We start from the raw sequence: 12,364 nt of genomic DNA, 5'->3' as shown, positions 1-12,364 counted from the left end.
AAAGGCTGGCGTTGAGGGTGGTGGCGTTGTTGCACTTGCACCGATCCTGGCTGTCTCCATGCCGAGCTAGGCTGGACGCCTGATGGGCCCGCAGTACGGTTGACGATGGGCGTGCGTTGGATCTATTCAAGGGGTCTTTTGTCAGCGGATATCAACATAGTGAATGGGAGAAAGCTCACGCCATGAGCTTCCATGTCACCGACGACGGCGCCAACATCGAGGCCGGCCCCGAAGACGCCTCCGGGTCTGAGCTTGTTGGCCTGATCGTTCAGTACGTGTCGCTCTCCAACGTGAGGGCCGTTAGCGGTGCCAGGGACAACATTGTCGCCGCCGACGACGTTGGGCGCGAGGAGCGCCTTGCGCTTGATTTTGTCGTACTGTGCCTATTCGCAATGAGTCGATTACTCATTCATGTAAATGGCTCTAGATGAGTACAATACCTTGAGCTTCTGATATTCCTTGTCTCTTTCCTTGAGCGAATCTTGAAGGCCAGACAGCTTGCGGCGTTCAAGCTCTAGGTCCCGCTCCAGTTCTGAGACTAGTCAGCCAGTCACTTGTGCGGGAAAGCCTTCTGTCGCGTTACCAGCGATCTTGTTGTTCATCAGGTTGATCTCCCCATTCGCTGCCGTACATCCATGAGCATGTCTTGTCGAATGAGGTGAGAGTAACCCCATCCACCTTCTCTTATTACATTGTCTAGCTGTTTCTGCAACTGGGCGTTCTTCTCGTTGACATTACGATACACTGCATGTTGGAATGATCTTCGGAGGTTCCAAATGATAAGGCGGACAGTCACTACGAGAAAAGAGTACTTCGTACGCCTCCTGGTGAACTTGGTATTGCCAGAACGACATTGCCCTGTGGAAGTTTCGCTATGTGTTGGTCTGTACAGTTGCGGTGACATACCTGCTACATATCTCTAGGATGATTGTGGGATTCAACCCAGACAAGACAGACTATACAATCGGGCTTTTAGGCGTCAACGTGAGCGCATATATGCGCAGAGCTCACCGTCTTGTAGTCGTTTGACGGGTGTAGCGAACACACCTGTCGAGGAATTCATCATTGAGCGATTCCGTGGGCTCCGATATTCAACGCACCACGACGTCGTCGCTGAGACGCCTCAATCAACTCTAGCACTCACTAATGCCTGAGCACTCACGGTTCCGTCAGCGAGGTCTCACATGCTGCGCGAAGTCGCTATGAGTGAAACTGGCAGCGAGGTTGAAAGTTCTCAGACGAACCAGGGCACAATCTTGATGCATTGAACAACTCATTGGCGCAGTCCACTAGGAAGTCGTCCACTCAGTTCCGAACACGTCGTTCCATATGGACGGGAGCACGGACCGCAGAAGATATGAGAGCCTTCTCGAGCATTCTTTGAGTAATATTCATCAAACAGAGAGCACCATACATGTTGTCTGATCGTTTCGAGATGCGTTATTTGCACAGTGAACACGTAGGTTGGGACTCACCACCACAGCTTTTTCTGCCAGTGCCTTCCTGCACGTCAGCCTGTTGCACTTGAGATTATCCATCTTGACGAGGAGTAATTGGGACTTTTCGTCGTATCTCAGAAATGAGATATGTAATGCTTCATGAGGAACGAGGTCGCCGACGAGAGTTCAAACTGATCACTCGGGCGGGTGATGTAGTCCCGGCGATACTGCCAGTGGTTCACGGTGGATTGAGGGTTCAAGCAGAGTCTAAGCAGCACAGCGCAAGTGCCTTTCAGTTCAGTTCTTGCCCGGATTTGTCAAGTCGGCCTCTGGACGGTTGAAGCGACGATGTCGAACAGATTGTGTGCTGGGAGAGGCTCCGCTGAGAGCGCTGCGCGCGCGAGCGTCACAGTGGAAGGATCCAATCACGTGGGCGTGTCGATGGCTTGCGGACTCGTCCGAGTCGATGAACACCTTGGAGTACTCAGGCTACGTAATTTTGTTCGTACTCAGTACATTCAACCTGAAGTTGATCTCGGCGTAGACGCACGACCGCAGCATGATATATACCGTGTACTGGCAGTGTACTGGCCGGCGGCGCTTTGAGGGCATAACCGGACCAACAATGGACCCACAAATACCAAACTCGGCAAGTGCCTTCCACTAAGCGCTTGAGTATAAAGTCCGCCATGAGAAACACGGTCTATCACATACATCCATGCCAAGAAAGCCTGGTTGTTATTATATCATGTACGGCACTGTCACCTCTATGAAAATTGCGAACCTTTCCTGCACTGGAAGCGGTCCATGAACAACGAGAACAAGAGATTCAACCCGCCGTCAAGGTCTCACCAATCTTAGACTCCGATTCTAGCGCAGTAGCCTGGGGCACAGTGATCAACGGGAATTCGGTGTCCACCTGGGTCATGGGCGTAATGTCGGTCCTCAAAGTACTGGTCAGTACATTTGCTTATGTTGAAGGTCACTCCGTCGGCGGGCTCGTATGGAGAGGAAGGTCACAGGTGAGGCGACTGCAAGACTGCTACGCAAAGCTCAGCCTTTACCAAAGCGTAGCAGGCCGGGATACGCTCGAGAATTTCATGATGGACGATGATACGAAAAAATAGGCCCATATTTCCATGCTTCTGACGCACTATTCCATCAGGCTCGATCAGTGGTTGGACAGAGTCGAGTACGACGTGAGCAATGGACGCATATACAAGTGGGCGCAGTACGGCCCCAGGTGGATCATTACCATCAAGGGCAATTTGTACGACAAAGAACAAGACATGCTGAAGATGATATATCAAGACTGACTGGTAAGCTCGGTCGTTCATCTACTTCGCTGGGGTAGTACTGGTTTGACCGTTCCTCAGAAAACAAGCGACCAGCCCGAGGACTCACCTGTCCGCTCGTCAGAGTCCCTAGTCCCTGCGTACCCACTAGAGGATTCTTTTCTGAACATGGGTTTAGTGTTCAAGTGTTGCCACCGTGCTTTGCCTCTGCTCTGTTGATACCCTGCAAAGACGCACCCGATCACCGGGGCACATAAGGCTGCTCTCCAGACAGTACGAGAAGCATGAAGACAACGTGATATTACAGTCCAGCGGTCCGTACCTTACGATATGTAGTCCTCGGCAGAGACAAAACACGACAAGATAAAGTAAATCAACAAACAAACAAACAACAAGCAACTACGGTCTCCATACGGGTTGACGTACAGGCATATTCAAGTTGGAAGCAGTTCCGGGCCGTGTCACGTTCGATGGAGTGTCTGGTCTGGAGATCGCCTCTCTGTCTACTCGTCGAAGGAACTGGAGGGGAGTGAGCGGAGAGCCCGGCGAGGACGTGGTCTTGATAGACTTCGGGCTAGCTCCTCCACTCGGTGTCGATAGGGAGAAAAACGGGACGAAGGAATCGTTCGGCTCGGGTGTCCTCGGGGGGTGCGGAGGACTCATGATGACGGCCGCTTGTGAAAGACTCGTTGAATTGATCCACCTCTCCTCCCGAGAGCCTAGGCGGGGTGATTCTGGGAGAATCCAGAAAGCATCAGCAAAGTGGTCCTTGATGAATCTACAAGAAACGACAGTCAGAAAGGTTCCGCGGGTGTTGATTAATTACGCACTTTGAAAGTTCTGACCATCCACCTCCTACTCGGACCATCACGGTCTGCGAGCGAAGTATTCTACAGAAGCAAAGCTTGGGGTCTTGATCACCTATCCAGTATTTACCACTTTGATCTTTCCATGTATCTGCGATAAGTTCGACCCTGATGTTCACTGGCAGCCTGTTCAACACTTCCCCAACAGCGACATCCAGCTTGTTTTTAGGATTCGCGATGTATGGTTTCTTCTCGACCGCGGGTCCTTTAGAGCGCGGCGGCGATCTTGGTGCCGAAGGGAATGATTGCCTCGGCGCACGCGCCCAAGAGGATCGAGAGGTTGAGGAGTGAGAGAGATGCGACCCGGGACGTGACACAGATAATGCAGAGACATCAGAGAACGCAGGCGACGCGGTCCTCGGTGTGTTAGATGTGTGGCCAGTCTGGGCGCGCGGCCGGGACGGCGTAAGGTGCGGTTGTCTCAGCGGAGTCTTCACAGAGGAGTTTGACGTTGTACTATTCGTTCTCTGACGAGAAGCGAATGTCGAGCCATGCAGCGTCGAGGATGGAGATGCTGTCGGTCCCGAGACAGATCGATTGGCGGCAGCAAAAGAAGGCTTGCTCATGGTGCGCGCATGACCGCCCGATGACGAGCTGGAGGTCGAGCGACGTCCGCCAAGGGACGGTGGCGCAAGGAACCCATTCGCGGATCCGATTGATAGCTTTCCGTAACTCGAGGCCTTCTTCTTGGCTGGTGTGGACGCAGTGCTAACGCCCGATGTTCTACTGCTGCGCCCCGAGCTCATGACGCTACCAGGTCTTGACTTCGTGCCACTAACGCGGTCGTTGCCCATGGCTTCCAACTCGCTCCAGGTCTGCAGAATACGGTCACGCTCGGGGACCGCGCGCGGGTCACTAGCGACTGCAGCGCACGCGCTCTCCATTTGCGCAACGAGCCCCCTAGTGAACGCTAGCCGAGCATTCATTTGCTCTTCGGGGATGAGAGTAGTATCCGCCACATGTTGCGAGGATAAAATTCCGAGAGGCGGAGAGGGATAGCTGTCAATGTGTTCTAATAGATCGCTCAATGCGTCATCGCAAAGTCGCAGTGCGAGCGTGAGGTCTGCGAGGCGATGCACAGTTCGCATCATCTCGGAAGAAGCGTCGACCTCGCTCAGTAGACTCTGCAGCTCTGCTTTGACTTGTGGACCATCGGCTTCTGTACACGTGAGGAGTTTGGCTTCGGTCGCCAAAACTGTGAATGACTGGTCCATCGCCCGCCGAAGTTCGTCGCTTGGGAGCGACTGGTCCGACGAACCCGAGCCAGGTCTTGCAACCTCATTGATGTGTATGGACCGCAGTCTCTTCCGCAGTGCTAGAATTCGCACCTGCAATTCAGAGGGGCCTGATGCGCCAGAGTCCCCAGAAGGTTGAGCGGCGGCGCTGAAGAGATCTGGAGAGGGCGAGGATGAGCATGACAGCGAATCAGTGAAGATATGGCATACCTAATTCATGTCCGTCTGGGCCCACAGAAGACTCCATTTCAGACTCGGCCACGGGTTCGAGATGACTATCTCTCGCGCGGTCTCCATCCCCGCCACCAGAATGTTCATGAGAGGTGACTGTTGTTGGTACCGCAGGTGTCGCCTCAGGCTGAGGAGCAGCGGCGTCAACAAGTGAAGAAGGCTGCCCATCTTCGCCGGCAAACTGTTCGCTAATAGCATGCGCCTGTGTTTCGGCCTCGACCGCTGATCGCTCCTGCTCTGCGGCAGCTGCCCGGGCACTTTCTTCTTCGAGACGATGTTGCTCCGCCTGAAGAGCCCGTTGCGTTTCTTGTGCCCGGGTGATCTCTTTCCGGAGGTCGGCCACGCTCTCCTTCCATGTCGCATGTTGGTTTTCTACGTCATCGAGGGCACGCCGACGGGCTTGCACGATGCTCTCACGGAGTCCAGAGCCAGAACTGTCCGGCATCGACTGTAGACGGTGGAGCAAGCCACGGACGGGTGAGAAAGAGCGGGGGATCTCCATGCCATCGGTGTCGATCAAGTGCGCAACCTCGTCCGCCAGCTTGTCCAGGTGCTCCAGGCTGGACGCGCTAGAGGAATCCGCGAGGGACTGCTTGAAAGCTGCAACAGCTTCAACGACTCGATGGACGTTAGTGACTATGGCCGACGTTGCGACATCGATGGTTTTGGCGGCCTTGACCAGCTGGAAGTGCTCGGACTTTTGTTCCAAATGTTTAGCCGCGCCAGACAGCAGCATGCTGTAACCATTAGAGTCCGCTCGAACGGTACTGTCCAGAGAAGCGGGGTCAACTAATAGGTCATACGAGCCGGCTCGCCTGACGCTCTCGAGGTCGAAGACGCTGAGGAGCGGTGAATGTCTCTGCGAAGGCGAGGCTCCGGTCCTCGGAGGAAAGTCCTCGCTCACGAACGAAACGCGACGAGGTAGAGCATGGTTGTAAGCGCGGACTGCGTCTTGACAGCGCTTCAGCTCGCTTGACAAACCGCCTTCCGTCAGGAGCAGGTCGTCGCCCACCAAGGAGCTCGAGAAAACGTCCTCTATGCCTCGATCGAAGCGCACCTTGAGGTCCTCCATTTGGACCTGCAGCGCCTGGGCTTCATCACGGACCCCCTCCATTGCAGCCGATTGATTCCGGACGGCATCCCAAAACCTGGCAGATCTCCGTAGGTTGTCTAAGACGCTGCTCAGAGCAGTAGAGCATTGGGCCAGATGGTCTGCAAGCGGTCTACCAATTGAGGGGGTGACTGTAGTGATGGGGCCGGAGACTTCCTGCTTGAGCTGAGCCTGCATACGGTCCACCCTCGCCAAAACAGACCCAGGCGAAACGGACAACGGAGGTAGAAGAGTGCTCGGGCTCTCCGGGGTGGGTGGAGCCTCACTCGACCGCAGCTGCTGCCGCCACATCTGCTTGTCGATGGCGGCGGAGACGTTACGGCGCAGCTCCTCTGACTCTGCAAACGCCTGCTTCATCGACGCCCAGACTCGCCTCGTGGTGCCTAGCGCGTTCGTTCGGGCGGTGATCTCCTCTCGTAGACGCACTCCGGCCTGTTGGGCGGTTGCGAGATGATCAATCTCAGCTGCGGAATCGGTCTTGAACAGAGGGTCGATAGAAGAGTGGTCCAGATGCAAGAGCGCTGCACGGGCATTCGGCAACAAGCTGGTGGCCTCAGCGTCCGCTTGCTGCAGCTCCTGCATGATGGAGGGCAATGCAGCCAGGAAGACTGCATGGCGTGACTCGTCGAGACACGCCTCCGTGCTCAGATCGAGAGGACCACCGTCACCATGATCTGTTGGAAGACCATTCTGCAGGCGCTCGAGGATGAAGTCGTACTGAGAAGAAAGAGCCGATGCAGCCTTGCAAGCTGCCTCCACGCGCTTGACGGCTTCAAGCGTCGCGTGGTACTCCTTCACAACTGCCTCGGCCTTCTTGACTTGCTCCATGGCAGCGGTGAGCTCGGAGGAAATCACGTTGATAGCTGCGGCGGTTGCGTCAGGTTGGTCAGGGAAGAGGGGATGAGTTGGGCGGGGAAACAGGGATGTCGCCAATGAAGGGTTTTCGCGCGACTGCAGCCGCTTGACAAGGGCGAGAGAACGGGATGAGAAAGCAACATCCTGGCGCGATGTAGGGTGTCCAAGTCTCGCAACCTCGAGCTCTTCCAGCAGCGTCTGAACCGCTGTCTTGTCTTTAAGAGTCTCTACATACAACTCGTCGGCCCTTGACAAATTGTTACTTGGGCGCCACAGAGAAGCGAAGCACGGACATACTTCTTCCACTGCATGACGACACCCATGACGAACTTTCCAACATCCTCCATCGCGTTGATACCATCATTCTCTAGCTTGTCCTGTTCATCGAGCAGCTCGTCCGGCACGGGCTTGCGGCTGTGGTCGATCAGTTTGTCGAGTGTCTTACCCGCGCCAGCAACCTTAGTGTGCTTGAGAGAGGACACGCGGCTCACGAACAGAGCTGCATCGCGAGAGAGCAATTCAGCCAGCTTGAAGCGCGTGCCACGAGAGAAACCAGGAGATGCTAGGCTAGACGAAGTATCGGAGGCCATAGAAGCAATGGAGACGACGGAGTTCCTCCGTTTGGGTACGGACCCAGGTGTCACTTCTTCCTCAGCAGCGGCTGTGTCGTACACGACTGGTGACCACCGTGCACGCGTTTTCAGAAAGTCGCGGATGTCAGAGAGGACCTTGCGAAGTTCAGTCCATGCGCCGATGCGGCGCTCTTCCCAGGTCAAGCGGATGCCCAGTAAGTCTAAGTTGTCGGAGCGGTCTCGCAGGAGATGAAGCAACTTGTCGAATCCGTAGATAGTCGTCAAGGTTAATTCGATGAGGTCCGTGTCCGCCGGGGACAGGTTGCGCTGGGCAGCGGCTTGGGTAGAATGTCTATTTGGATAAAATCCCACCGCGAGTACACATTTTACGTACCTTTCGTGAACTTCTTGAGCTTCCTCAGCTCACCGGAGTCGAAAATCTCGGTCTCCTTCTCTATTCTGTCATGTTCCGCGACCCACTCCTCCAGCTGAGCGCGGCTGGGCAGTCCTGGTATTTCCGCAGCAGACGCGCGCACAGCATCTAGTCCTGCAAAGACCTCTATTGGCGGCAGGCTCTCCAGGAACTGTGCAACGGTTAGCAGGAGCGAGGGCGACGGGATGTGCTCCGGACCTTGATCTTCTCCTCAATCCAGGCTTTCCGCTCGCTGAAAGCCTGCAGCTCTATGACCTCGTGCCATTCCAAGGCCTGCTCGTCCTCGGGAGCCTCCGACTCGGGCTTAGGCTGCGGGGAAGCTGTCGTTTCCTCGGGCGTAGTGTCTGGCAACTTCGCGATACCGTCTACATTCAAAGAGCCGCTGATCATGCCCTCCAGCACCGCGGAGGGGGAGGCGTCCTCAGTCATGGCTTCGAGTCGGGCTAAATGCCGGAAATATTGCTGCTAGGGTGTAGTTCGCGCTGTGATCGTGAAGGGCGTGAAGGCATATAGGGAAGCGGGGTTGCAGCAGAGGGTATGAATTAAAAGAGTGGGCTGTTGCAACGAGGCATGGGTGGGTGGAGAGTGGGCTTCCAGCGACGGCTGTACGGTGCGTGAGGAGGTAATGGGGAAGGCCAGTTACGGTGCCCACGAAAGCGCGCCGTCTCCGCGCGTCTCACGCCGCGAGGTCCTTACGCGGGGTCGCGACGAACGCTCCCTGCAGCATATGTACACGGCAACGGTTGCACAAATCTGTTACAAATGAATGAACGAAGTACACGCTGTTCCATCTCAATCAGTGCTACAGGACAATCAGGAAAACTACAACATTGTACGATAAAGAGAGGACACAGCTAGAGGCATGTTCTGTTCGTAAAGGAGACTAGGAGAGACATTACAAATGGTCGAAGCTAGCAAGGTAATAAGATAGGGAGAAATGGCAAAGATGCAGACCGAGCAGTCAGTGCGCCCAATCAACCTGCGTAGAGGACGTGTCGTTCTGTACTGTCCAGCCAATAGCGAAGATCCTCATCACCTTCCAAGTCGACGAACGTCTCGGATACGCTGGCTCGGTACCGCAGCTTCACCACACGACTTTGCAATCGCTCCGAAGCTTTGGTCATGAGCTGCGCGTGCGATACGCGTGGGTGGACGCGAATGGCGACGATCTCCTCCGCGTTCTGCGCAAAAATCTTGATCTTGATGTATGCAATCTGCGGGTTGGACGCCGACACAGGAGGTGCATATGCTGCGGCATGCGACGTTGACCGCGAGCGACCGGACGTCGATGTCCGTGTAGACTCCGCCTGCGAAGCTCGCCCGGATCCATTCGTCGGGCCTTGTGAGGAGGCGAGCGATGTACGAGACTGACCGTTCTGGTACGAGTCTACGCGCGGCGGTAGGGTGGAGACAGAGGCGTGCGAATACATCGAGTTGCCGTTCTCCCCTCGGTCACTGCCGTTGGCGTTCCTCGACTTGGGGCGCAAAGGCTGGGTAGTATTGTAATCCAGCTCCGCAGGCAGGTGTGGCGATACCTCGTCAACGCCATAGCGGTAAGAGTCGCGGCCCTGTGGCGGAGGGCCGCCGTCATCCCCGTAGTCAGAACCTTCGCTCCGGTCGTCCGTTGCACTCGACACACGTAGCCGGGACATGCGCTCCGTCTGGTAGTCCGTCTCACCATCATCGTACACGTCCTGATCGACGTATGACGTCCTGAACAGGGCGTCAATCTCCTTCGTCCGAGGTTCAACCTCAACTTCGGCATCGCCGGGCTTCAACGAGAGGAATGATCGGACCAGGAAGTGCTCGAGCAGGTACCGATATTCGTGCCGGAGTTCGCAAAGGTTGCGCAAGTATTCGTCCAGCTCTGCTCGCCTCTTGTTGGCAATCTCGTTGTCGACCTCGTTAACGGGACCTGGCATGTACGGCAACACACGAGGACGACCCTCGACCCTCCCAGCCTCCTCGGGATGAGCATCAAGGAGGTCTACCTGGAAGTCGTAGAAATCGTTATAGGAACGGAAGAGTACCAGTTGTCTGGCGGGAGGCAGTGCTTCGGACCCTGGAGGCGGATAGGGCTGGAAGATGGAGTGCACCCGGTACCAGTACTCCTCCATCTCGTAATGGAATGATTTAACGTCGGCGGACAAGAGGATACCCTCAGGTAGCGACTTCGGCGACGGGGGACGCGAGTCTTGAACGGGGGGCGGCGATGGCTGCCGTGGTAGAGGGGGGAGCGGTGGCTGCGTCACAGCAACGGGCGAGTTAGAATTCGAAAAGGCCGACTTCAAGCCAATCGCTGCGGCGGAATCCTCCAGGACGCCGAGCGAGATGCTGTTCTGCTTGTAAGTCATCATCGCTCGCTTCCACTCCTCGACGCGGGGCAGCGCGCCTCCATCGATCAGGGCCCAGATGTCGCGTACTGGCTGCCCTGTTGCAGGGTCGCGCACCTCTACGAACGAGACGGGTATGAGGCCTGGTCGCCCGAGCCGGCCGATGGGCTTGGCCACGAACCACTCCCGGTTCGACTGGGCGACGACGGTGATTGCATCGCCCGCCTTCGCTTCGAGCTCGTCCGCACGCTCGGCATTGAAGTCGTGCAGGACGACGGCATAGAACGCCTGAGTTTTCACAGGAGGTGCAGTGAAGCCCATTGGTGGGCTCGTCTTGAAGCCCGGAGTGGTCGGTGTTCGAGGCCTTCATCCGCGTCAGACTCCAGTCATACCCCTCAAGCCTAACCGACTCACTTTGCTGTACCCTTCTGAAACTCCTCGAACAGTTGGCAGGGGACGAGGCCGCGAGCACCGGTCATTGGATTGTGGGCCTCGTACCACACTCCCTGGCTGTTCACATCGTTGAGAACGTGAAAGAAATCGCCCTTCTCAAAGGACAGCTCTTGCGGTGCGGTTGACTTGTAGGAGCTCAGAGCCTTGATAACCTTCTTCGGAGGGAGGATCGCACTGGGCGGTTTCGAGAGAGACGGTAAAGGGGTAGTTATGTGTTGTGGTGGATCTTTGTGACTATTGAGTGACTTCCGCAGACTTTTCATCATCGAGGCTAGCCGTTAAGAAAGCAAGGTCGTTAGGGGGACGTGAACAGTGAGCAGAAGTCGTCGAAGGGGAGGCATGAGGAGATGTTCGCAGGATTTCCCACCATATGGTACAGCCAAGTCCAAAAGCGGCAGGTCTTCCACGCGTGTGTCGCATTTCGAGTATCATACGAATAGTCGAGAACAATAGCCTGTCGATGTCGTGCGCAGGTTACCGCCTCCGATGACATACATCATACCGCCACGACGTGTCAAGCGTCGTTCTGAGTATTTACATATCATGTCAAACAAGACGGCCTAGCGGCGTGAATTCTCATTGCACTACTGCTTCAAGCCCGTGACCGATATAATGTTTTTCCCGATTAAGTAAAAATTTGATTACGTTGAACATCTACGCTTTTCGTCTCGCGCCATCGGCAGAGAAATAGCGGTGATGCAGTCTGACTCTGATGCACTAACGCAGGCACTACTTGTAGTAGTACGTGGTACGTGTGCACTACTAGAGTTTCTGTGTGCTCGCCATGCGGGAACCTTGATTGGGTCTGTCTGTGACATTGTAGAGATCAAGTACCGTATCATCTCACCATATGCAAGTCGGCTTCTGGGCTGCCGCGGAGTGCTTAGAATCTATTATAGTAGACCGTCCTTCCCCTCACTCAAAGACCCAGAGGCTGCCTAGGTGAGACTAGCGCGTAGTGCACGACGGTAGACCTAATTTATCGGACTCATGGGCAAGCAGTTCCACCACCATACAAGCTTTAAGTACTGGCAGGGCCAACTTAGTGTGAGTAGTAGGTGTGAGTACAGTACACTGCATACAGTACAGTAATTGCACAGTACTTGCACGATGACATCTATCCGCTGCGGCTGTGTATCTCTGACCTCGTTGTCTCAGCCTTCTGTTATTGTACTGTAACGTGCGCAGTGCTCAACGACTCTGGCTGGGTCTTTTTGGATGAGATACACGGCGCTATGTCCATCACAGTTGCAGCTATCGTCGAATATTATTACTATGAGAAACGGACCAGAACTGTGCTCCCACCGCGGGCAAACCAGGTTGTTCGAACTCCGAAAACCCCAACGAACATCGGTCCCGCCTGGGAACCTTTACGGACTCCGAATATTGTCAGAACATGCTGCGAACATGATGCGTTTCAGCCGATTTCAGCATGTTCGGAGGCCGAACATGCGTGTTTTCGGCGAACATGCTACGAACATGAGAAATGTAGGAGCATTTTCGGAGTCAGTCAAGCTCTCCGAATAGGTTCCCATGGAGGA

The 12,364-nt window shown here is 55.3% G+C and overlaps 3 protein-coding genes across 3 annotated transcripts; all 3 read right to left on the bottom strand.

The window, feature by feature from the left end:
• Nucleotides 1-401: 401 nt before the first annotated feature.
• Nucleotides 402-1,538, bottom strand: C8Q71DRAFT_696526 (uncharacterized protein; the record flags this gene model as incomplete). Its single annotated transcript, XM_047919918.1, has 11 exons — nucleotides 402-532; nucleotides 584-622; nucleotides 679-761; nucleotides 820-858; nucleotides 907-956; nucleotides 1,012-1,047; nucleotides 1,101-1,113; nucleotides 1,163-1,187; nucleotides 1,245-1,289; nucleotides 1,348-1,368; nucleotides 1,472-1,538. The coding sequence occupies 11 exons, from the start codon at nucleotides 1,536-1,538 to the stop codon at nucleotides 402-404; spliced, it is 549 nt and encodes a 182-aa protein (XP_047784502.1).
• Nucleotides 1,539-3,062: 1,524 nt separating this feature from the next.
• C8Q71DRAFT_10389 (uncharacterized protein) lies at nucleotides 3,063-8,720 on the bottom strand. The gene is made up of 6 exons (XM_047916274.1): nucleotides 8,236-8,720; nucleotides 7,999-8,188; nucleotides 7,330-7,942; nucleotides 5,046-7,279; nucleotides 3,565-4,993; nucleotides 3,063-3,512 (listed from the first exon to the last, which is right to left on the bottom strand). Exons 1-6 carry the CDS (start codon nucleotides 8,464-8,466, stop codon nucleotides 3,134-3,136), a joined length of 5,076 nt encoding a protein of 1,691 aa, XP_047784501.1. The 5' UTR covers nucleotides 8,467-8,720; the 3' UTR covers nucleotides 3,063-3,133.
• Nucleotides 8,721-8,749: 29 nt separating this feature from the next.
• C8Q71DRAFT_825610 (uncharacterized protein) lies at nucleotides 8,750-11,214 on the bottom strand. The gene is made up of 2 exons (XM_047926283.1): nucleotides 10,785-11,214; nucleotides 8,750-10,734 (listed from the first exon to the last, which is right to left on the bottom strand). Exons 1-2 carry the CDS (start codon nucleotides 11,087-11,089, stop codon nucleotides 9,012-9,014), a joined length of 2,028 nt encoding a protein of 675 aa, XP_047784500.1. The 5' UTR covers nucleotides 11,090-11,214; the 3' UTR covers nucleotides 8,750-9,011.
• Nucleotides 11,215-12,364: the final 1,150 nt, after the last annotated feature.

This window comes from Rhodofomes roseus (assembly GCF_022264815.1).
Source record: "Rhodofomes roseus strain CIRM-BRFM 1785 chromosome Unknown C8Q71scaffold_1, whole genome shotgun sequence".
In the NCBI taxonomy this organism is placed as follows: Eukaryota; Fungi; Basidiomycota; class Agaricomycetes; order Polyporales; family Fomitopsidaceae; genus Rhodofomes; species Rhodofomes roseus.
This window is presented reverse-complemented; position numbering and strand designations above follow the sequence as displayed.

Bases quoted from the DNA above. Each gene is read 5' to 3' on its own strand.
- C8Q71DRAFT_10389 (XM_047916274.1), bottom strand. From the start codon at position 8,466: ATGACTGAGGACGCCTCCCCCTCCGCGGTGCTGGAGGGCATGATCAGC. The intron at 8,189-8,235 runs GTCCGGAGCACA...ACCGTTGCACAG, and splicing joins GGATTGAGGAGAAGATCAAG to TTCCTGGAGAGCCTGCCGCC. The intron at 7,943-7,998 runs GTACGTAAAATG...ATTCTACCCAAG, and splicing joins GCTCAAGAAGTTCACGAAAG to CCGCTGCCCAGCGCAACCTG.
- C8Q71DRAFT_825610 (XM_047926283.1), bottom strand. From the start codon at position 11,089: ATGATGAAAAGTCTGCGGAAGTCACTCAATAGTCACAAAGATCCACCA. The intron at 10,735-10,784 runs GTGAGTCGGTTA...ACGCGGATGAAG, and splicing joins TTTCAGAAGGGTACAGCAAA to GCCTCGAACACCGACCACTC.